This window comes from Pangasianodon hypophthalmus, chromosome 13 (genome assembly GCF_027358585.1).
Source record: "Pangasianodon hypophthalmus isolate fPanHyp1 chromosome 13, fPanHyp1.pri, whole genome shotgun sequence".
Classification (NCBI taxonomy): Eukaryota; Metazoa; Chordata; class Actinopteri; order Siluriformes; family Pangasiidae; genus Pangasianodon; species Pangasianodon hypophthalmus.
Window position 1 is genome coordinate 8,788,264 of NC_069722.1, and position 24,365 is coordinate 8,812,628.

Below are 24,365 nucleotides of genomic sequence, written 5' to 3' on the forward strand. Positions count from 1 at the left end.
CAAGATATGTGCTTCCTATCTTTGATAACCTATCTGGAATTTTCCTCAAGGTAAAGTGCTTTTAACATACCTTTAGGCCTTATGTAAAATACAGTAAAATATAAATAAAACATAATTGAAAAAACCTCCTATCCAACCATCCATCCACCCATCCATCCTATCTGGCATTTTCACCAGGTAAAGATGAATGATAATAAAACATAATTTAAAAAACTTCCTATCTATCTGTCTATCTGTCTGTCTGTCATTTTCCCCAAGGTAAAGTGCTTTTAACATAACTTTAGGCCTTGTTTTAAATACAGTAAGGTCTGTATGGTCAAATTAGAACCTTAAATGAGTTTTAAAAGTACACTACATTCACTTTCGGTGCCAAGGATGTATCCTCTAGGTCAGGAGTTCTCAAACTGTTTATAGCCAGGGACCATTTTAACAGTAAAAGAAACTCCAAAGACCCCCTCTCTATAGAGTTATTTCCTGAAAATCATTTAAATGTGCACAATAATATTTTGTCTATTTATTAGAGCCTTTTATTCCTGAACTTTCCACTGACAGAACACATTAGGTCCAAGTTGATTAGTTATAAGCTGACTTGTGTTTCAGTTATTCAGGTTTGTATGAAACCCCAAGGGACCAGTCAGACAAGCTAATAACTATAAGAACCCAATAATAAAAATAACAAGTTTAATAATAGTAAGATGTAACTTCCACCACTGTAGCTAAATTAAACCATCGCAGTGACCTGCATGTCCCCAGAACTGCTTTGAGAACAATTGCTCTAAGGTTCCACCCCAGTGACAAGAAATTATACAGTTTAGTAGCTTTTTTCCCGAGAGTGCACCAATCAGTTCTGCACTTTGTCACCTAAGAATTACTTAAAATTCATACATTTCATTCATCTTCTGTAACTGCTTTATCCTGGCCAGGCTTGCAGTAGATGTGGAGCCTATCCCAGGAACACCAGGTATAAAGTGATAATACACCCATAGGATGTCAGTCAATCTCAGGACACCATGCACACACACTTTTAATGATTAGTTAAGTTTTACAGCATATATTCAAATGTAAATTAAGCTGTGTCATTTTCATGTAATTTCCAAGACATATTATACTAATAATTTTACTACTCAGGACTCATTTCCACTATTACATACACTGTCAGGATTAATGTACAAGTACATCTTTATTTAATGAAGTCAGCAGTGGTCTTTACTTACCTTAAATGAGTTTTCAAGCAAATTAAAGGTCCTACACAGCAGCAACCCTCAAAAGCATTACATAGTACCTTTCTAATATCATTTATGAAGGAAGACTCATACTTGAATTTGTTATAATTAGAGAAAACAAACATAATCAAGTAAATCACCAACTAAATGAGGGACAGTCTTGGAGGAACATGACCTAGTTAGTCTAATTTTATTGCTATTAAATTTTAATTCTCATTAAAATTTCATCGCAGTGATTTTAACATGGCAGATCAGTATAAGCTCACGCCACACTAGCAAGATCATGCCATAAAATCTATCATGTACTTGATATTTGTGACTAAGTTTATTCTCAAACTACATTCTGTTTATTAGACAGTTGGTGATAGTCCTGGCTTTAAAAAACAGGCACATCTCTTTGTGTAGATTCTGTCATGATTCAGTGTCTGTAGAGTGACACAGTTAATAGCAGGTTAACTCTGAGCAGAACCTTCTGTGTAATCTGGTCTCTGCTCGGGAATCATTGAAAATATATTGTTTTTACCATCTGAGCAAAATTTGGCCAGAAGATACTAAAATAAATGTGAGTATAAATTAATTTTTGAGTAAATACATAACAAATTCCACAGAATTCCATGTACGTTTTTTGTTAGACTCTCTTAGGTATGAGATTTACACTTGTTGAACTACTTTGCTAACTCAGGTCTTTAGCATTTGTAATATCACATTGTAAGTTTAAAGGCTTTGATTGACGTATGGGTTATTGAGTGACTCCCAGCTGACCTTTGACTATGTTTCTGAGACCTCCTGATCAAGCAGGTTCACTCTGTATAACATTGATTAGGCATTCAATGTTGAAATGTGCTGTTCACTGCTAGTCCTGGCCTTTGTCATCAATAGCAACTGGGCTATTACAACACCCTACTGACCGGAGTTTCAACATGCTGCAAGTTAGAAATGTAGCAGCGGCTCAACCACCCTAAATGAGCACATTTTACACCACTCCTTATCTCATTCCTGATAGCTGCTTGCATGAAGCTTATAACCGAGACATCAACACATTCCTCAGTACTGAGGAAAAAAGCACAGTTGATACAACATTCCTTAATGCAACGGTGTCAGTGGAACATGAGGATATGAACAACACAAGTTTGCCAACTGTAATTACAACACAGCTTGTTAAAAAAAAAAAAAAAAAAAAAGAGCGAGACATGACATAGAATAAATAGCAAATGTACTTTTTTTCTAGTTACGCATGAGTATCATACCAAACAGTTTGCTATGCAACTGCAGGGTCCCAGTCCTGACATTACTGTAGCTTATGATTTTAAATAAAAGTTCACATAGAATTAAAAAGTGGATGTGTGGTATTTCGATGCATCTCTACTAAGTTTATGCTTCACGTAATGTGTTCAAATGAAAATATAAAGAGTGAAATAAACACAGTAGGATGTACGGGGCTGTGTAAGACACTCCATTTAGAGTAATGTGGATTGAAACTCTGGTTAAAATAATAAATATCCATGTGCTCCATGTGGTACGCAACTATAAACTTTCACAAATAAGTCTGGCGTGAATTAGCGTTTAAAATTCAAAAGCTGAAATTGTGAATTCACAGAACATTTTTTTTCCACTTCAGCATTTAATTAACTTTTATCATTTGCCTAATTGGCATGTTAAAATTACATTTTTATAATTTTATTTATTATAACTACATTATTTTTCATTTTTATTGTATATGTTTACATTTTAATTTGCTGTTTTCTGTTACTGCTATTATTTATTGCACTAATATTTTACTAACATAATTTACAAGTTTATTTTTTGACTGCCTCTGGTTTCTTCATTTGTTTTTTTTTACTTCTTTTTTACTTCATTTGTTACTTTACTGTAAAGCACTTTGAGCTGCAGTTTCAAGGGATAAAAAATTCACTATATAAATAAGATTTATTATTATAGGTGTATTGTATGTTTATTAATGGAATTCAACAACTGTCAGACTGCAATTATAGACAATTTTAACCAAATGTTTTACATTCTTTTCTCTGTACATGTCAAAATACTCCTCTGTGGTTGTCATGCATATGCTAGATAGAAATCTCTTATGCCATTTTCAGGCTGTCACAGAAACAGCACCCACCTCATCTCTCATTCAACCCAAGGCAGTCCAATACAGGCTGCAAATGCTCATCATCTAGTGCCGCTTTTATTACTCACCCCAGATGCTTCTCAGAAGCCTGCGTTTCCTCAATAGTGGCATGAGCATCCTCCCTTCAATCTTTCACAATCTCTTGCAACCTTCCAAAAGCATCTCAAATCTCTGCACTGGATCATCTGATCATAAAGCTCTTTTGCTTCATGCTACCCTGCATGCCAATGTGACAAAGTTGTGCTTGAACATTTGCTTTCTCGCATCTTGTATATAATTGTATATAATTGCATTGTGCTGGAGTTGCTTCACTAATCCCTTACAACTGTTTTCTATTATTCCTGAAATGGAAAGTGTTGGCTTGTCCTAGCTGCATTGTGCTTGTCTCACTTGTAGATGAAGTTCTCTGCCAAATGAATAATTCTAAAAATAAAGTAAATATATGGACTGTCTTAATACCAAAACAAAACATTTTTTTCAAAAAGTGATTAAACCTGAAGAAAAAAAAAATCTACCCAAAGGGAAGAAAAAAACCCAACAAAAAAGGACAGACTCCTATCTATTCAGTTGACGTGGCACTTTGTCTCCAGTGTTCATTCTTTATTGACAGTTCCACTCTAAACCACTTTTTTTCCTTAAAAATTTCAAGCATCTGTTGTAAACACAAAGTCCAAAAACATTTTTCAATAAAATGACAAAAAATAAATAACAAAAAACAACAAACAGCCATCTTTTGAAACAAGTGTTTGATATTACTAACCATAATAGTTATCAACACAAATATCAAGTTTTCTTTTTTTCATCATAAAATGTCTAACTTCTATGAGCTCAAGACTAATGCAAATCTCACCATTAATTAAAACATCCTCACGTTGTAGTTAGCAGTCGGTACAAGAAATCCTAGACCAACATAAGTTCTCTTCATGTCACTACACTTCTAGTTCTTCTACCAACACAATAGCAAAGTGGTCAAACAACAAAACCTTAAGAAAGAAAAAGAAAAAAAAATTAAAAGAAACAACTTAAAATTGGTCACAATGCATTGACATAAAAGTAGAATTATTATTTTAGGAAAATATCTTCCTATGACCAAATTAAATAACAGCACAAGGGGTTGTAAGATCACTGGACTCCTGAACTCCTGACTCCTGAACTGTGTCTGTCCAGCAGTGCTCTGTGTGCTCGTCACCACCTAGTGGTGGTCGACAGGCACGAGTCTCGAGGTTGTAGAGCAAAAACGGGTCCTTTTCAGTTCACAGCACCAGGAACGGGCCACTGTGGCCCGGACACGTGTCCCTGTGTGTTTACAGCAGAGTCTGCGATATGAAACCTGAGCTCAACGCTAGTTATGACTGAAGTGAAAACGTCAATCAAATGAACAGCAGCATTTTCCTCCAAAAGCAATCTGAGACATGTGCATCAGCCAGAGCTAGGAGGGAGAGAGACAGACAGATAAAGGGGATTTGTAGTGATAGTGGTTCAGTGATTAGCACAGATCCCTGTACAGTACGTGGTTAATAGTTGGGTTTAGTCTGAGCGCACTCAGCCAGTGCACAGTGGATTTATGTGAGGTAATGAATGTGAAATAGCACAACACTGCACGTCCCCTAAACGCTCTCCGCTCCTGGACAACGCAAACACACATACACGCACACACATTCACACACCTCATGCATCACTTTAGTGTACATGTTCTAGCTTCAGTTACACAAAGTCAGTTCAATAACACGCCCTCCTAACCTTAAAAAAGCTGTTCAGCTTTCAAAAAGTAAATAAAAATTTAAATCCTTACACATAATGCTTAGAGGAGGTACATACACATACAAAAGCACCTATACGACTACGTGATCATAATCCCCACAGCATCTTAATCTACAATCCAGTGACAATTAAGTCACGTGAGAGGAAAACCGGTGGCATTCTAACTATAAAATCACCGTGTTTCAGTTTAATGTAACATAATGAAATAAAAAGCAACCCAAATTCGTATGACACTATGCAATACTGGAAATATGGTTAAAAGAGAGTTACAGGAAATAAAGGAAGAACTTGTGAGAAAAACTAATTACCGCAAGAACAGTTAAGGAACACAAAGACTTTTGACAGAAAACATAACAACAGGAACAAGTCTGAATGGCAATTGAAGCCCACAAATACTGAAACCTCCCCCCACATATTGGTATTGCACAACATTGTTGGACTTCAACACACACACATGTGCCATCACCACCACAACGCTTATCTGTCTTCAATCCATGAAAAGGAGTTTCTTCTGAAATTCAGTATCCATAATCCTCAAGCTCAGTCAGTATAAAATGTTCGCAGCAGCATAATTGGACTGTCACTATTGAAAGAATGTCTACAGAATTAGGTACTGTAGGGTTTTTTTTGGACAATGTTAGGATGTTCATCCTGTGCCAAACTTAGCACCAAGCCTAGGCATTCAGACCTACATAATCTGACAAAAACCAAATGTAAACAGTCATTCATCTCAAGCACAAGCATGCTCCTATAGGTGACTACATCTCCCATGACTCCTATCTTAACAAACTCCTCATCTCATCTCTCTTCTTTCCTCGATACTTTAGAGGAATGCCAAGCAGTGGACCTGTGAAAGTAAAAGAGAACGAGATTAGAGAGATGTGCAGAGTGAAGAAATAATGTTAATTTTTTTTTTTAATTGCACTTCCTCACCTGATGAAGCTCTTGAAGGCTGCACTCTGGGGGTTGATGCACAAAGGCACTCTTTTGCCCTGCTGGTGCTCAGTGATGAAACGATGGATGAGCTCTGATAGAAAAGAAAAATTGATTTTAGAAAAGGATCAGTAGTGTGAAACCACAAATAAATAAAATGCTCTGGGTATGACCCAAGGTGATGTTCATGTCGTTACAGTATACGTAGGCAAGCTATATTCTACAACACCTTGTTTATAGTCCTCATATTTTTTTTCCCCCCCAATTTGACTTGTTCAACATGAACACAATTATATAGAACGTCTTCGATTTCCCATCCCAACTAAGAGGCCCAATGCTGTTCCAGCATGACAATGCCCCTGTGTACAAAGAGAGCTCCATGAAGATATGATTTGCCAAGGTTGAAGTGGAAGAACTCAAGTGGCCTACACAAAGCCCTGACCCCCTGAACACCCTTGGGATGAACTGAAACACCGACTGGTTCCCAGGCCTCCTCGCCTGACATCAGTGCCTGACCTCACTAATGCTCTTGTGGATGAATGATCACAAAACCCCATAGCCAAGCTCCAAAATCTAATAGAAAGCCTTGCCAGAAGAGCGGAGATTATTATAACAGCAAAGGGGGACTAAATCAGGAATGGGATGATCAAAAAGCACATGAGTGTGATGGTCAAGTGTCCACAAACTTTTGGCCATATAGTGCATCATAAACAGGTACATGCAAAAACAAATACTATGGTGGTGTGGGATTAAAAAACATTCCCACACACATCTCTATAGTACAAGAAAAACAAAAAACATCATCTTTCATAGTCACACACATACAAGTTTGCTTTACATAAATTAAACATCTACAGTATGCTTTGAGCTTCAAAGCATAAAAGACACAGATGGAAAACCCCATTAGGCATGTTGTAGTCAACTACACCTTTTTTAATTGTTATGTTTCAAGTAGCTCACGCTTGCTTGGTTATTTGTTTTATCAATTTTTAATGTGTGAGTACTGATGACTCAACTGCAAAATTATACAAAATGCCCATCACTAGTACCAAATAATGTAAACAATGGGCTAAGTGTATAATGCAGATACATGAGAAAACACATAACAGGATATTCACCTTTGCCCTGCCAGACAGAAAGCATGCTCTCCTCATAGCTGTGGCTAAAGGGCCTCTCTGCAGCAGGTTCAAAGTCCCGGGTGTACACTCTGCCACTGGGTACTGAGTAGCAGCACTTACACATGCATGTGTGATACCGCAAGCGGCCCTCGTCTAGATATGGGTGAGAGAGCGCGTCGCTGCCAGAGATCCGCTTAGCCTACAAACACACACACACACAGACCTTACATATGCATACAAGACACCCTGCTCATGGTCACAAAATCTATAAAGCATATTATAGAATACTATAATAATGCATAAAGCAGTTTAATACTGATTATACAGTTTGTCTGGACTACAATGAAGGTGCAGCATTAACTATGTTGATAAACATATCAATAGCACTTGTCAGTGTAAAAAGTTTTAGCAATACCATTAACGTCATAGTCTGATCCGATTCCATTCCCCATAACACCCTATGACTCGAGATTAAAGATGGCTTAACAAAATGGTGATTATAAAACGTTAGAGCGTGTGCGCGTGTGTACTCACTGGATCAAAGACTAGCATGCGGCACAGAAGATGAACAGCCTCGTGGGTGGCTCCGTCTGACAGCATGTACAGGACAGACAGTGACGGCTAGCGGAGAAAATGACAGACACAGAGATTATGAGAGAAAGAGTAATTGAATGTCAGCAAACAATAAGTCAGTGAGTAAGAAACTGGGGCATGTCAAGTTTTTGAGCTGATCGGCTCAGCAAAGCTCAGATAAAGTTTTGTAATGTGAATGCGCTGCAAAAATGCCAGGTTTTCTTCAGGCAGAAGAAAAGCAAAACTGTGATTTTACCATTGGCACTGGACCAGATTTTTCAGTTGTGCACAAACATTTAAGCTTGATTTCACAAAAAACTGAACCAACAACTAATTAAAAAAAAATGTTTCAAAATGGGAAATAAAAATGTTTATTTGTAAGTGAGGCTATTTCCATTTATTATTAGTGAAATTAAAAAGGCTTTGTGGACAAGCCTTTCGTCCTTTCATCCTTTACTTGATTTTGATATAAACCAAGTGGACATACAGACAAAGAAACAATGTAAATCCAAACACATCATCTTTACGGACCTTAATAATGGCATTGGTGCAGAGTAATGATGAAGCTGTCACTTATTTTTACCACTGTGACCATGCCAGTCATTTCTCAAGTTAGTGGGATCCTAGTTTAATAAGAGTTTGTCTTTAAATAAACAAACAAACAAACAAATAAATAAATAAATTCATTCTTTTAACCAGCCCAAATTCAAACAGCTCCTTTGTGGTCTAGGTAACTGCACAATTTATTATAAATCTTTTTTTTTTTTTTTTTTTTTTTAAGTACATTACAGACAGAAAGAAATTACCGGTTTGTGAGGTCCTCTTAGAATGTGTGCTCGAGCACCCTCACATGCAGATGCCATGGCAGACAGTGGAGGAGTTCCCAGTAAATCAGTTATCAGATCCAACTACACACAGAAAAAGAGCATTAGACAAGACAGACTTCATTTTCTCCCCTCACTTGCCAATTCCCACCCACAAGCCAGCTCTCCCCTATCACACAACAGCTACCAACTGGGTAGGAAGAAGACTACCATGTGCTTCCTCCGAGACACATGAAGGCAGCCACCACATCTTTTCAAACTGCTGTATATGCAGTGTCACAAAAAAGAGAAAAAAGCGCTATCAACCCTCTTCTGCATACGTGGACTCTCAGATGACTGTGATTGGCTAGTGTGTGCGAGACTATGAGAGCGAGAGTACACCATCCCTCCCACCCACAGAGCACAGGCAGTTTTGCTCCCTAGGCTCCCAGCCACAGACACAATCTCCCAGGGATAGAGTGGATGCTTGTCTTTTGCACCACTCGAGAGCCCTTAGACAACATTTTTGATTTTTTTATCATGTACAGTTCATTTGAACATATTTAGCTATTTACAGTCATGGTATTACATCTTTATTAAATGTGTATGATAAACAGGTAATATGATGGTTAGAAGCCAACTCTTTGTAACACTCTCAGTGAGGAATGTTATTGATTAGCGACAACCCATATTCCCATGCAGTTATGCAACACACTATCCAAAGACCTGAATTTAAATTTTTTAAGTTTTATGAAGTATAAGCACACATTAGCTTAGTATACACATCCTAACTAGGACCCATTGTCACAGTGCATGTTTCATTATGGCCATGTAGGAAACTAAAGAGACCACACTGTGTAGTGCAGTTGTGAGTCAGTACCTGCTGGATGGGGCTCTGAGCCTGAAAGAGGATTCGGCGGCCCAGTAACTCGGCGAAGATGCAGCCCACAGACCAGATGTCTATGGCTGACCCGTAATGCCGCGAGCCCATCAGAACCTCAGGGGCCCTGTAGTACTGCGTCACCACTTCCTGGGTCATGTGACGTGAGGAGTCAGGCTCTTCAACTCGAGCCAGCCCAAAGTCACAAATCTGGTCAAATAAGAAATTAAACAGATGGTGTGGTCATAACTGTGATCATGTAACTTCCACTTGTATACTATATTGCCAAAGGTATGTGGACACATGGCCATCACACCCATATGTGGGCCTTCCCCAAACCGTTGCCACAGAGTAAACAAATATATAGAACGTCTACAATTTCCCTTAACTTGAACTAAGAGGCTCAAATATGTTCCAGTATGACAATACCCCTATTCATAATGCGAGTCCCATGAGTGGCTTGCACAGAGCCCTGACCCCAACCCCAATGAACACCTTTGGGATGGCCTGTTTGTTGGCCTCCTTGCCCAACATCAGTGCCTGACCTCACTAATGCTCTTGTGGCCGAATGAGAACAAATCCCCAAAGACACGCTCAAAAAATCTAGCGAAAAGCCTTCCCAGGTTGCAGGTTAGTATAACAACAAAGGCGTGACTAAATCTGGAATGGGATGTTCAAAAAGCACACATGGGTGTGATGGTCAGGTGTCTACAAACTTTTGACCATATAGTGTATTTTGAACAGCGATGTCTAACTTAATGAGCTGCCATGTACCTTAAGGAGACAGTTGCTGTTGACCAGCAGGTTCCCTGGTTTAATGTCTCTGTGCAGAATTCCAGCAGAGTGCAGGTATTTCAGGCCTGAGGGAAAGAAAAATCACACCTCAGTAAAGCTCAATTTACACACTGGTGTTTTGTACAGTCTTAAATCTGTGCAATCCACAAAGGTTGTGGAAATATGGGTGGTTGATGTGGAAAAATCACAACACTTGGACATTTTCCCCATATAAGTTTGCTAAAAGTGCCACATTTAAATATCTCCAAACATAATTTATTTAGCAAAGATTAAACAACTTGCACAAAGACAGCTTTTACTCTTTTAACTATGGGGAACAGTGTTCTACATCTTACTGAATCACTGTGTTAAGAAGTATGTTTTCCAGCTGGAAACTGGTTTACAGATGTGATGAATGCGTTCAGCCTTCAACATTCTGAAGCTTGTGACCAGAAAAGCTATCAGATGCTCTACAGGCCTGGGTGGAGTGTCTGAGGCTGAGACCATAAAAGCACTGATAGCTAGGTTACCTTCAGACATTGTACATTGTTTTTCTAATTGCCTGGCACTATACAATCTTACTCCAGACTATTTTTACCTGCCCCTCTGTTAGTGTTCAGACACAAATAGGCTCATGATGCTAAATGACACACTCATCCCCACCCAGATTTCCCATAATAACTCACCCCTGAGTATCTGGTAGAGAAACACTTTTATGTGGTCGGTGGTAAGAGGCTGAGGAGACACTATGACTTTGTGCAGGTCACTCTGCATCAGCTCTGTGATCACATATCTATGGCACAACTAGAGTCAAGGAACATGTTTCTATTAAAAAAAATTAATCCATTCCATTGATCTGGTCACACAGTCTTACAGAACAGAAAAAAAGCATATGTGAAGGAACACCTATCATCAATCTAGTAGTAAGTTATAGATGCTGAAAGAGGAAAGGATACATCTCTTCAAAGCAGTCAATCTGTGGAGGCTGCAGAATATCCAGAGCAGACAACACCTGAAAACATAAATCACCTTCAAGTCAAACTTCAACTCCCTTTCAACCAATCAACTTAGAAATCTTTCATCCTCAATGGTTCTATAAATATAGATCTAACCTTTTTCCCTTAAGAATGCATAAATGTCAGACAGGTTTAGACAGTACCATTACAGCAATCTTGAAGATTATTATTAATCATAGCGTACAATGTGATGCCAATAAAATCCTGCCCAAAATTTTATAACAGACTGTGCGTCAGAGGCAAGGAAAAACTCCCTGAGATGAAATGAGGAAGACACCTTGAGAACCAGACTCAGAAGGGAACACATTCTCATCTGGGTGACACTGGACAGTACGATTATAACTAATTTCCCTTCTTTAACTCTAACAACAGACCTGTGATTAAAGAATCAGCACCATCTGGGTTTGTGTAGAAAATGGGGTCACAAACAGGAACATATTTCAAATGGAGCTTGACGTAATAAGGATTAGCATGTTTTCCAAACGTTTTGCTATTGCCTCTACTGTATTTGTAGCTGCCCTGAGTTTTGTGTCATCCGAACATCGCAGCAGCAGACAAACTCAAAAACAAATTTGACACTGCCAGAATTTTGTCGCTGGCTGTTTTTTTGGTTGCAGGGACACTAAATTGGCCGTCAGTGAACACATTATGCATTTGAACACCACTAATCTCAACCAAAGAATTCTCTTCTAATGTACTATTTTTGTCTGCAGTATAAAGACAGCTTAAGAATGCACAAATCTCTAACTCTGTTCCTAGACAGCCAAACTCCCACAACATTCAGCCTGATGCAACCCAAATCTAACACCTGTTTCAACAAATTAAATGCTTCAGACACTAATTAGAAATTATGGCATTTTGGAATTGGGTCGGAACTGAAGTCTTGGGAATAAAGAATGATGGCTGTAATGATTATGGTGTAGTAATTTGTAGGCTGTGTAACATGGATCCATCAGGTCCTTCCTCAAGCTTTAAATAAACAAACAAACTAAAAAAAAGCCTCACATTGTCATGTTTGAAGAAGCACAGCATGCGGAGCTCCCTGAAGACGCGCTTGCAGGAGACCAGGTTCTGGAAGACATTCGGCATTTTCTTGAGAGCAACTTTCCGTCCATCCCGGGGATCCGTCACCGACCTGCGGGGTAAAGACACACACTACACAGCTGTTCCTCCACGACAGGGTTTCCCAAATAGAACACCATATCAGAGATCACCGTGCAACCTATATGACAGCACAAGCACACAGTGGCCTACTTAAAGCCTTGCAGATGGCTGCACTCACCACACAACACCAAAGGCTCCGTAGCCGATCGGCCTGTCGGGCTCCATCTCAGCCGGGCAGGGCACCTCGCTGGCCGGGCTGCTGTGAGGCTGAGGCACCGCTGCTCCTCCGCCTGTGCTCCCTCCGATAGTCGACGGGTGTCGCGGGGTCTCGGCCGGCTGACTGGGCCCGGCTGGGTTCTGGGAGCCGTTTAAGCCGCTGCAGGCTGCGTTACTTCCTGAATTGTTCACGCAGAAATATTTGTGGCCCAAATCCGAGGCTGGGAACAAGTTTCCACACACAGCGGGCCGAGCGGAGCCATGGAAGGCCATTTCTGTTAGAGCGAGCCGGCGGTCCAGGAGGATTGGCTACGTTCAGCCACGCTTATCAATCCCATTAAAATACTTAAAATTGCGAACAATTAAAATATACGTGCGTTAAAACGCCATTATTCTGCTCGCGCGCGACAGCAACAAACGCAGCTAAATACTGTTGGAGTTGCTCATAGTCTCCTGCACACACACAACTTGGTTATCTTAGCTAGCTAAAGGCTCGGTGAGGTAGCTACGGTGAGTTCGGGTTTACTTTGAGCTAAATAAGACACTACAGAGGGCGCATATGGCATAGTCCCTAAAGCAAGGGAACCAAATAATCATTGAGACACGGCGGTCTGTCTGTCCGTCTGTATGTCTGGCCAGACCATAAACGGTAGTCTGGCTAGCTAAGCTAGTCAGCTAATCGACATACTATGCGACAGGACAGCGAACTAACCTAAATTTAACGCTAGTTTGCACAACTAATTGTACGAAAATTGTCTGCGGTTTACTAGGTCAACACACCTGAATGTGCACACATAAATACTTATTCAGATAGCGCTTTAGGAGACAGAACTATAGGTCTGGTAACCTAATTGTTTGGCAAGGCAATTCTAGCTCATCATCTTTGTTTGCTAGCTAACCTTAGCTCAGCTTGGTTAACCGGCTAATTAAAACAGTTACGTTACAAGACTTAAGTGTGTTGTTATGTTGTGTATAAATACGTGCAAATTCACGCCATTATAAACAGCTATATCTAGATGTTAAAACGTCTCGGCGCTAATAAAGAGAACGTAAACTGACTACGCTTCTTATCTACTGATGTTTGTAAAGTTAGCCTTAGCGAATCCGCTGCTGTGAAAGCCGGCTCATAGCGCCGCGGCGTCCCACCTTAAATGACCAAAACAAGCATTATTTTGGATGCGTGTGGGTCGTTGTAGTCCTCCATCGTTGTGTTGTTTTCCCCCTCAACTCCTGTTTTTTTTTGGTGGACTCCAAGCTTTCTGTGGCTTTCTCTTTATCTGCAATCAGCTGTTGGAAACAGTGGCAGGATGGAGAAGGAGGAGGAGTTGGGGGATGGATACGTAGTGAAAAATGGGGGAGGGTAGCACTACCGGTGTAAACAAGGCATGAAGCCAAATGTTAACCATTTCACTACCTAAATTTAGCATTCTTTTATTTTGGATTTGGATTACAACTTCAATAGAATGTCTATTACATTATTTCCGAAAAACGAGCGGATTTCAGCGAGTGCGATTTGGCAACACGTAGACTCCAGGCAAAACCGCATACTTCCATACTAATAGTATGGTACTATACTATAAAGCAATACAGTAAACACTATACTCTTTAGTATGGTAGTATGCGTTCGGGATGTATTCGCAGACTAGCCTAACAATGGCTCGTCCATGGTGTGAAATTTTTGGAGGGGGAGTGTTTGCACCGAATTAAAACTTTTACTAAAATAAAAAACAAAAAACTAAAATAAAGACAAAAAGTGTTGGGTTTCTTATGAAAGACAAGTATTAAATAACTCTAATAATAAATATCGAATTATTTCCCCACCCCTGTCAGGTCAATGATAGTTTGAACACCCCTGCAAAAGGCCATACCATTTCTTAACTGTTGAAACTGCCTTAAGCTCATCTCCTCATTACGTAAGCATGCATCATGAGGTATGGGATTAATTTTTTGTAACCAAACTGTCTTGCTTAGTCTTGTAATTTACATGAAAGTGTGTTAACTTAAAGGTGCATGAAGTGAGACTAGTCTTTTTTTAGTTAGTAGGGTTTAGGGTTAGTAGGTTTTGACATTTGAATGACTTTCTTTACTCCTTGAGGCCACTCCCCCATTCCCACCCATGTGCACAAAGCCCCACCCCTAGGATCTTAAATGGCATTCTGGACCAGAAGTCAGTTTTTCATACAACTTAATATGCTTTTGCTAAGGCCATGGCTTAATCCATTGCTTTTTTTTTTCTTTTTTTTAAATCATGTTCTGCATATCTTCCAGCTTATTTGTGAAGGAAAGAATTTTTAAAAAAATTGCCTACTGCACCTTTAAGCACACACCTGAGTTATACACTGCCTGTCCAAAAAAAAAGTCACCACCTGGATTTAACTAAGCAAATAGGTAAGAGCTTCCCATTGGATAATTACTGCATGGATGATTATGTTTCAGCTGGCAACAAGTTATTTAACCCTAACTGATGCAGTGAGTAGCTTCTCATTTCTTAAACAACCATGTCAGAAGACACATCCTGTGGTCGTGGAAAACATGTTAATCTGTTTCAGAAGGGTCAAATTATTGGCATGCATCAAGCAAAGAAAACATCTAAGGAGATTGCTGAAACTACTAAAATTGAGTTAAGAACTGTCCAACGCATTATTAAAAATGCAAAGGGAACTCAAGGGATTGGGACTAAACAGCTGTGTAGCCTTAAGAAAACCACTTATCAGTGAGGCTAATCGGGAAAAAAGGCTTCAATTTGCTAGGGAGCATAAAGATTGGACTCTGGAGCAATGGAAGAAGGTCATGTGGTCTGATGAGTCCAGATTTACTCTGTTCCAGAGTGATGGGCGCATCAGGGTAAGAAGAGAGGTGGATGAAGTAATGCACCCATCATGCCTTGTGCCTACCATACAAGCCTGTGGGGGTAGTGCTATGATCTGGGGTTGCTGCAGTTGGTCAGGTCTAGGTTCAGCAACGTTATGTGCCCAAAGAATGAGGTCAGCTGACTACCTGAATATAGTGAATGACCAGGTATTTTTTCTTCCCTGGTGGCACAGGTATATTCCAAGATGACAATGCCAGGATTCATCGGGCTCAAATTGTGAAAGAGTGGTTCAGGGAGCATGACACATCATTTTCACACATGGATTGGCCACCACAGAGTCCAGACCTTAACCCCATTGAGAATCTTTGGGATGTGCTGGAGAAGACTTTGCGCAGCGGTCCGACTCTCCCATCATCAATACAAGATCTGGGCGAAAAATTAATGCAACTCTGGACGGAAATAAATGTTGTGACATTGCAGAAGCTTATCGAAATGATGCCACGGCGAATGCATGACGTAATCAAAGCTAAAGGTGGTCCAACGAAATATTAGTGTGTGTGACTTTTTTTTTTTGGATGGGCAGTGTATTATATAATCACCCTTGGGAGAAAAACAGACTGAAAGCACACTGGGCTCATCCTTCCTCCAGTGAGTATAATTGACGAACATCACCCGGTTTAGTTAAAGTAAGTATAATTAGGTGCACGTTTGTCATTTGTACATTGATTAATTTAGATATTGTCACAGCGACAGCAACAAAGATTTGGCGTTCAACAAAGCTTCAAACACAAACATGGGTCAAAGGATAGAGCATTATGCAGCTTCTCAAGCAACATCAAACGTTCACATCCTTAGTCAAAAGCTTAAAGATAAATTAACATCAATGAGATTTCTTGGAAAAAAGGATATTCAACAATAGTTCATTATATCCACACATAATAAACAATACAAGTGACTCCTATGTTGTACATTTAACTCTAAATGAACGGTTTACAGGCATCAGGAATTTATGGCAGGAAATGATGCATCATTTTAAGCCCCTCTCTCACAGCTGCAGATCTCCTGTAAAGAGGCAGCTTAAATGTGCTGGAATATGGGTGAGTTACCTGATCCTATTTGGCTGTTTTGTTGAAATACTGAACGTAACTTATACTGGGAATCAATTTGATAGCTAAAAAATCATAGTCTCAACATTCTAGATTCCTGATCACTAGAGACGGGTTATAAATAAAGTGGGACAACACTTGACAGCCTTCATTTTATCACAACCTCTCCCTTGGGAAACTACTGACGTAACTAGGAGGCGTTGCACCACTTAATCCAACTGTCCGTCTTCGTAGAACAGTTACCAAAGTAGAGCAAACCAAGCAGATCCAGCGAGACTAGCTGGGAGTCTGTGAGCGCTTGAATTGAGTGAACGATTTCTTGAGTTTTCAGACTTGCTGTTAAAAAGTCAGTTAGCTCATGCTGACTGCTTGCAGGCTCTGAGGCAGCATAGATGGAGGAGGGTGCAAAATTTCCAAAGCAATTTTTTCATTGAAGTAACAGCCTAAAGGAGAGATTAAAAAGTTATTATATTTAGAAGACAAACACACGTTACATCCAAATAACCCAAACAGGAGTGTGTATATAATATAAAACAAACAGGACACTTCTTGCATGCAGACATCACCTGTTCCTATTCGCCAATGTGCTTTATCCTCCCCTGCCCTTCCCCATCTCTGCCCCTGCAGCCTGGGGTTAGCTGTGGCTCTGGGCAGCGATGCTAGAGCAGTCAGTCACCAGCAGGCCCACCGTGGCTGCAGGGCTGGAGACAGGGGTGGCCGTGGATACTGTGCCTGCTAAAGTGCTGCTGCTGCTGATGGGGTCTGGTACGGTGGGGTCTGCCTGGTTGGCATGCGTGGCCATGTGGCCCTGGAGCTGGGTGGGAGTCTTGCAGTGGACCCCACACAGTTGGCACAACAGCACCCCGCCGGGCCCCGAGCCACGGCCCATGCTGCTCTCTTTCCACTCCTGCCCGTGGTGTTTCTGAGCATGGACGCGCAGGTATGTCAATGTGGTAAAGCCTGGAGTGCAATAATGATAATAGTGATCAAAAAAAAAAAGAATTGATCTAAATGTGTAAAATGTGGACATTGTGAATTACACCTCAAATATCCTCTTTTTGGTAAAGAATTTTCTAGGTCAAATTCCTTGACGTACAATCACTATAGTTCTTGCTCACAGGGAGTCATCTCATATCTGCTGCCATTATTAAAAATACAACACCTAACAATATTAAAGTTAACAAAACTAGTTACGTTTAAAAAAGTACACAAAGAAACCAAGTAGTCTCCTATGCAAAAGAGACTACTGGATCAGGATTTCCCTGATAAAATAATGGTAAAACAAATAAATTTAAGTAGACTGACCTAAATCTAAAGCTAGCTAATTTAATATAGGAGAAAATATGCTAAAATATCTCAAATTGTACAGTTTTCTGGGGCCTCTCTAATATTTCCAGGATGTTTTATCAATTTTCTAATGCTCCCTGTTCTTTCTAGAACTTTTTCCAGGATTTGTGGGAATCCTCTGAATTTCTTTATGTACATTTAAGTAAAGACTAGTAATTCATATTCGAAACATCTGCAAGGCTTAAACTTACTGCGGTTGCACAAGTGGCACACATGATGCTGAGATTGGTTGTGGACTCTCATATGATCCGTGATATAAGCAGGAGAGAGCAGTTTGCCGCAAATATGGCAGGGAACTTTGTCCTCGTGTCTGATCATATGAGCACGCAGCCGGTCCTTTGTAGCAAACGCAGACTCGCACGTCTGCAGAAAGTGATGAGGACGGTGTTAACACATGCAAATCTGCATCACTGAGTCTTCTTCTTATGCTCAAATATGTAACTCCACTACATATTACAGCAAATATGGCAGTAATTTAACACAGAAATGGAGCAGTAACACTGCTTAAAGGTTTGGCCTGAAGTGAGACACTCCATCTGGCTAATGCACTGCTTGGTCATGTGTTCTGGTCATTTAGTAAACAATGTTGTGCTAAAGAGGATGCAAACAGGAATAGCAGGTGGATAATAAAACTAGAACCACAGGAAGAAGGAAGAGTGTTAAATGTTTAACAGGCTATAAAAAGCAAGGTAAGAGTGGGTTGAAAAATTTACAGAGCCTACAAAGTGACAGTGAAAAGTAAGAGGAGAGGGGAGCTGCTGACGTTACCGGACACTTGAAGGGTCTCTCTGTGGAGTGCACCTGCCGCACATGACTGTTAAGATGGTCAGGCCTGGAGAGGACAGAGAGAGCTTTAGCACATAATGCACCACAATACGCAAGGCCCAAAGAGGTCTGTGTCCATCTCTGTGTAACCACAAGTAAACAGAGTAAACGTTTTTTTTTTTTTTTTTTGGTCATCGAACTACGGTCTACGTATATCAGTATACATCCAGTATGTATGAGTTTCTAAATGTGAGTTATAGATGGGGATATATTCAGCTTGAAGGTCATTTTTCTCTTGTCACATTGACCCATTTTCTGGCTTAAATTAGAAATCAGGACATATCTCGCTGTCTTTCAGTAAAACAGCAATATTTTAGTCTCCTGCGGTAGACGACAGTGAACAGTACAGTACCCTCCGATAGTGTGCGCAGTGAACCACTCTAATACATTTGTGTGTATGTGTGTTAGATGCACCATATAGGTCACAGTGTAGATGATGTATTCATTTACTGACTGTAGCCCATCTGTTGCTAAGCCTCATCTGTGAGCCTATGAACTCCACTGACCAGATATTATTTGGGCAGAGGATCATTCTCAGCACAGCAGTGACTTTGACATGATAGTGTGTATGGCACTGGTACAAGTGTATCAGGTTTTTAAACTGCTGGGTTTAGAAACAGTCCAACAACCATAAGTATCCAACTACTACAGGTGCTGTGGTCAGAAATGGAGCAGTTGTGAAAGAGATGATTCACACAAACTGTGCATGGAAAGATTACCTCAGGCTTATGGATTAACAAGATATAGATGAGTAACAAATTAAAGGGAAAACTGATGGTTCTGTTATCATTTGGGGACATTTTACTAGTATGGTTTTTGTCCACTTGTCCCATTAGAGGGGCATGTCACTCCACCCCCATCCAGAGGGCACAAGGGCTCACTGAATGGTCTGACGAGTATGATTTTAGGACCTTCACAGTCACCAGATCTCAACACATTTGAATAAATATAGGAGATTTTGGACTGACGTGTTAGTGCTCTCCACCAACAAAACATCAACCAAACACCAGCTGAGGGAATATCTTTTGGAAGAGCAGTGTTTAAGTTCATGTAAAAGCAACTGCACATGGTATGTAGAGCTACAGACGTGTTTTCATGTACTTTGTGTTTGTGTGACCCCTCACCGTGAGAAACCCTTGGCACAATGAGGACACACGTATGGTTTCTCCACTCCGCCCTGGTGGGATCTGACATGGTAACTCATCCGATCCTTCCTCTTAAAACGCTGCTGGCAGATGGGACAAGAGTACGGCTTCTCGTCCGAGTGGGACAATCGGTGCCGATTCAGATGGTACACGTCCCGGAAAGCCTTCCCGCATGCCTCACACGCATGGTTCTTCCTTACTGGGTTAGGGTTTGGGTTCGGGTTGGGGCTGGGGTTCAGGTTGGGACTTGGAGTAGGAATAGGGTGTGGGTTTGTGATTGGGATTGAGATCTGAATCGGGCTGGGAAGGCTGGGGTTCTCTCCGGTGTTGTTGGTTGGCGCAGCCTAGAAGAGAACGAAGAACAGATTTATAGTCTTTCAGAATTTTTGACAGTTTGTGAATTTTGAGAAGAAAAAAAATCTCTCATACATGAAAATAATCTTCTTTTGACTTCAAACACACATCATCGGACATCAGTGTCTGTGAATATCCAATCTATAGAATGAGGCAATGGGTCAGTAATGCATTGATATTGGGGGTTATGGGGCTTTTGATACAACCTTGTTTCGACAGATGTTATTCCGCACTGAGGGTGAGATGGGTGAAACAAAGAGAGATAAATGGACAAATAGAAGTAAAAATACTAAAATAGAGGATCAGAAGGTGGAGCAGCAGTGTATATGGGTAAAATATGATAAAGAAGACACAAACCAAGCCAACCTGCACCATTGTCCCAGTAACCACTACAGCAGGGAGAGGCTGGGCTGCTGTCATAGCAACCGTTGCTGGAGTGATGGATACAGCAACTGTTTCCACCTGTTGGTTGCTGATGGGGGATGGGTGGATCATGGGATCTGTAGCCACTGTGATTGGGGCAGGAATGGAGAGCTGGAGGAGGGAGAGAGGAATGGTTTGCCTCTCCACCCGCTGACCAGCCTTCCCTGCGTCGACCTTCTCTCGAGCTGCTCTGTCTTTCATTTTCACTCCAGTGTGGACTGACTGATGGCGACGCAAGTTATAGCTGTTCTTAAACTGCTTGTTGCATATGGAGCAGATATGAGCAGGCCGGGCAGGCCGAGACACAGGCTTAACTGAGAGATAGAGATAGAGAGAGAGAGAGAGAGAGAGAGAGAGAGAGAGAGAGAGAGAATAAGACAGAGAAGACAGTTATTGCCACCAATCTGAATCCATGATACTCCCATATCCAGCACAAAACACTTGAAGTCTAAATGTTCTTATTCAGGAAACTGCTTAATTGAAGTGCTTACCCCTCAACAGTACTTACACCTGCTATTAGCCTTCTAAATCCCCTCACTTAATTATTGTATGTACTCACATCCACCTTGGTTTGCATTTAGAATAAATAAAATGAATCTGTATAAAGTAGCAATATCATAAAGTCATCATAAAAACAATAAAAGTAAACAAACACTATATGGCCAACAGTTTGTGGACACCTGATCAACCAAGTGGCCCAAACCTGCTCTAGCATAAAACCTGCTCTGTGCACAAAGTGAGGTCCATGAAGACATGGTTTGCGAAGGTTGGAGTGGAAGAACTTGCGTGTCCTGCACAGAGCTCTGACCTCAACCCCACTGGACACCTTTGTGATGAATTAAAACTCCGACTGTAATATATACTATAAAACCTCAATGCCGACTGCACCCCAGACCTCCTCGTCTGACACCTGTACCTGACCTCACTAATGCTCTTGTGGCTGAATGAGCAAATTAGCAAAAGGGGACTAAATCTGGAATGGGATGTTCAGCAAGCACTTATGGGTGTAATCGTCTGGTGTCCACAAACCTTTGGAAATATAATGTAAATAAAAGATCAGACATTATTAGGCAGTTCTCTTGATACAAGCACGGAAAATTATTACATTTTAAGCCGTTATATGTTGTACTTTATGTGATGTAAGTTGTGAAACACAATCTAGTATGTATTCTGGGTCTTGCGCTAGTCCTGCCAGCGCTGATTTTGTTTAATAGAGTAAAACATGAACACATCTTTTCTGAAAGCATGATGTACAGTTTCATGTGTTAAAGACAAAGTGTGAGTCGTAAATGTACAGATGAAAATGATTTTTTTTTGGTATATATTTGAATTGAATACACAAGTAGCCACTAATTTCAGACTGGTGCACAGTAGGAGGCCGCGACCTGGCCCTGTCCCCTCCCTCACCTGGCTCTGGCTCTGGCTCCTCATTCAGCGCTGCTGTGTCCACTGTGGATGGGGGCGGGGCTATGTGCTCGGTGGGCGGGTCCGGAGGCGCGTCCGTGAGCTCCGGCAGAAGATCTGATTGGAGGGTGCTCTCAGATTGGGACTGTGAAGGCGGGGTCTGGAGTTAGCAAGACGCAAAAACAACACCTTTTAATCTTTCTCTTCCTTTTTAGAAGCTCACTCTATCTAGTGGTTCTAGCACACGCGTTTATGCCTACATTCAACTCTCGCTTCTCACACACTCAGCATTTTACCTGAAAGAGGAAATTGCTCCAAGCAGTGTCCATCTTGAAGGAATCGATGACGGAAATGACGTGGATGTGACGACACTCGAAACAGTTACGTCTGAGGTACCGATCTCCCTTTAGATCCCCTTGAAGTGAATTCTCTAAAAAGGTTTCCCCTGATTTGTGCTTTATAAAGCCAAAGTAACCAGCTAAAAGTAACCCCAGGAACAATGATGGAGTATGGTTTAAAAAAAATCCTTTCACAGATGTGACTTTAATAATTTACAACACGCAACTGGATTTTAAAATGACAATATTGAAAAGAAAATGAAACATAATCTAGATCATATTAACAGTTTCCCCCAAACTCTTACTTTACTAAACGAACAAATAGCCACATTCGCAGATTAAAAATAACAGTCATATTTGTCATGCTTTATATAATACATTACATGTAATGCTTTTTTTTTGTTGGAATAGTGGCTTATAAATAAGACAGTCATGTGCAAATAATTCATGCAAAAGAACCCAACGTTCAAAAAAAATGAGTTTGACGTTGGCTTTGTACTCAGCAGTCGCTCGGGATGGGAAAAAAAATCAACCTATTTTATTGTAGCTAAGGTTTCGCCTTCTGGGCCTGTGAGCGAGCCTCGGTGTTGCGTTAAATCTCATCCCTGTCTGGTGAGTCGCTTCGTCGGTCGTGGTCCATGGCTCCGCCTCGGCATTTCAATCGAGAGGATGACATCTTTCTTTTTTTTCCCTTGTAACACGCTCCCTCCCGCCCTCGCTCTTTCTTCCCTTTTCTTTTTTTATCCCGTCTTCTCCGCGCCGCTATCGCTCTCTTCCCCCACCGCCGTGTCCCCCTTGTTTTAAAGGGATAGCATTTGGAGTGAACTCCCCCCTCTCTGTCCTCGTCCCCTCCTCCGGCCCGATGTGTGTGTGCGCGGGCGCGTGTGTGTCTGTGTGTGTGTGTGTGTGTGTGTGGGTTTTTTTTTGCCTCCCGAGCGCCGTCGTCCTCTTTCCCTCTCTCTCTCTCTCGCCCTCCCCCTCACCGACCAGACATGTATTATTTGGCCGACGCAAAATCCCAAATGCAATCACGATGGCTAAATATAAAGCATCAGCTCGCTGTTTGGTAACAACAAAACCCGCCGCCCTGCACACGACGGATCCTCGGCGGCTGGCAGCCGGACATTCGAGTGTGCAAAAAAAAAAAAAAAACGTGGAAAAAAAATGTCGCAGGTCCTTAAAGGTAACGATACACACAGACGCAGCATAAGCGATGTCCAAAAACGCGTACTAGCGCACTAAACAGTATGCGAAGGTAGTATGCCACGTAGTGCTTTGGTGTACTATTTAGTATGGTAGTTCACAAGTTTGCATGCAGTCATAGAAACGGTGGAATTTACAATCAAGTCAAGTGTCAGAGAATATAGCAGAAATATGACCTCTTACTCTGATCATGTCTGATTTTACACATAATATACACTATACAGCCAAAAGTTTGTGGACACCTAACCACAGTCATATGTACTTGCTGAAAATCCCATTCCAGATTTAGTCCTTTTGGTGCTATAATAACCTCCACTCTTCAGGGAAGGCTTTCTTCTAGACTTTGGAGCGAGGCTGTGGGGATTTGTGCTAAATTCAGTCACAGGAGCATTAGAGAGGTGCAGTCGGTATTCCAGTTCATCTCAAAGGTGTTCAGTGGGGTTGAGGTCAGGGGTCTGTGCAGGACACTCGAGTTCTTCCACTCCAACCTTGTCAACCCATGTCTTCATGGAGCTCGCTTTGTGCACAGGGGTATTGCCGTACTGGAGCAGGTTTGGGCCTCTTAGTTCCAGTGAAAGGAAATTGTAATGCTACAGCATATGAACACATCTTATACAATTGTGCTTCCCGCTTTGTGGAAACAGTTTGGGGGAAGAACCACGTATGTGTGTGATGGTCAAGTGACCACAAACTTTTGGCCATATAATTAACTTTTTCAGTTTATCCCCCCAAAAAAAGTCAATAGTTTTATTTCACTAGACTTATTGATCTGGACCTGGGCTCAGGACAACTTCCCCAGTTTTTTCCCCACCATTCTGTTCATCTAACACTAGCTAGTGAGAGAACATCAAAATGAGGCTTTATAAATATATTGCTTTT

At 40.9% G+C, this 24,365-nt stretch overlaps 2 protein-coding genes across 6 annotated transcripts; both read right to left on the reverse strand.

The window, feature by feature from the left end:
• Positions 1-3,913: 3,913 nt before the first annotated feature.
• nlk1 (nemo-like kinase, type 1) lies at positions 3,914-14,055 on the reverse strand. The gene is made up of 11 exons (XM_026917148.3): positions 12,492-14,055; positions 12,215-12,344; positions 11,150-11,205; positions 10,880-10,986; positions 10,194-10,279; positions 9,420-9,629; positions 8,543-8,644; positions 7,698-7,784; positions 7,164-7,362; positions 6,046-6,139; positions 3,914-5,959 (listed from the first exon to the last, which is right to left on the reverse strand). Exons 1-11 carry the CDS (start codon positions 12,800-12,802, stop codon positions 5,911-5,913), a joined length of 1,431 nt encoding a protein of 476 aa, XP_026772949.1. The 5' UTR covers positions 12,803-14,055; the 3' UTR covers positions 3,914-5,910.
• A 1,962-nt stretch (positions 14,056-16,017) lies between these two features.
• On the reverse strand, positions 16,018-23,408 carry LOC113528536 (vascular endothelial zinc finger 1). 5 transcript variants are annotated; one of them, XM_026917144.3, is made up of 9 exons: positions 22,242-23,408; positions 21,949-22,090; positions 20,476-20,855; positions 20,194-20,259; positions 19,744-20,108; positions 18,563-18,626; positions 17,986-18,157; positions 17,014-17,407; positions 16,018-16,890 (listed from the first exon to the last, which is right to left on the reverse strand). In XM_026917144.3, the coding sequence occupies exons 1-8, from the start codon at positions 22,272-22,274 to the stop codon at positions 17,082-17,084; spliced, it is 1,548 nt and encodes a 515-aa protein (XP_026772945.3). In that variant the 5' UTR covers positions 22,275-23,408; the 3' UTR covers positions 16,018-16,890; positions 17,014-17,081. The 5 variants fall into 5 exon arrangements, with proteins under 5 accessions (XP_026772945.3, XP_026772944.3, XP_026772943.3 ...); XM_026917143.3 differs by having other exon boundaries at positions 20,485-20,855; positions 21,949-22,105; XM_026917142.3 differs by having other exon boundaries at positions 21,949-22,105.
• Positions 23,409-24,365: the final 957 nt, after the last annotated feature.

What these genes read in the sequence shown, in the direction of transcription:
- LOC113528536 (XM_026917142.3), bottom strand. Translation starts at nt 22,274, where the DNA reads ATGGACACTGCTTGGAGCAATTTCCTCTTTCAG. An exon ending in GGAGCAATTTCCTCTTTCAG is followed by an intron (nt 22,106 to 22,241) that starts GTAAAATGCTGA and finishes TGCTAACTCCAG; the next exon opens with ACCCCGCCTTCACAGTCCCA. An exon ending in GTGCCACTTGTGCAACCGCA is followed by an intron (nt 17,408 to 17,985) that starts GTAAGTTTAAGC and finishes ATTGCACTCCAG; the next exon opens with GCTTTACCACATTGACATAC.
- nlk1 (XM_026917148.3), bottom strand. Translation starts at nt 12,802, where the DNA reads ATGGCCTTCCATGGCTCCGCTCGGCCCGCTGTGTGTGGAAACTTGTTC. An exon ending in ATTGACTGCTTTGAAGAGAT is followed by an intron (nt 10,987 to 11,149) that starts GTATCCTTTCCT and finishes GTTGTGCCATAG; the next exon opens with ATATGTGATCACAGAGCTGA. An exon ending in CTCAGAGCCCCATCCAGCAG is followed by an intron (nt 8,645 to 9,419) that starts GTACTGACTCAC and finishes TTCTGTGTGTAG; the next exon opens with TTGGATCTGATAACTGATTT.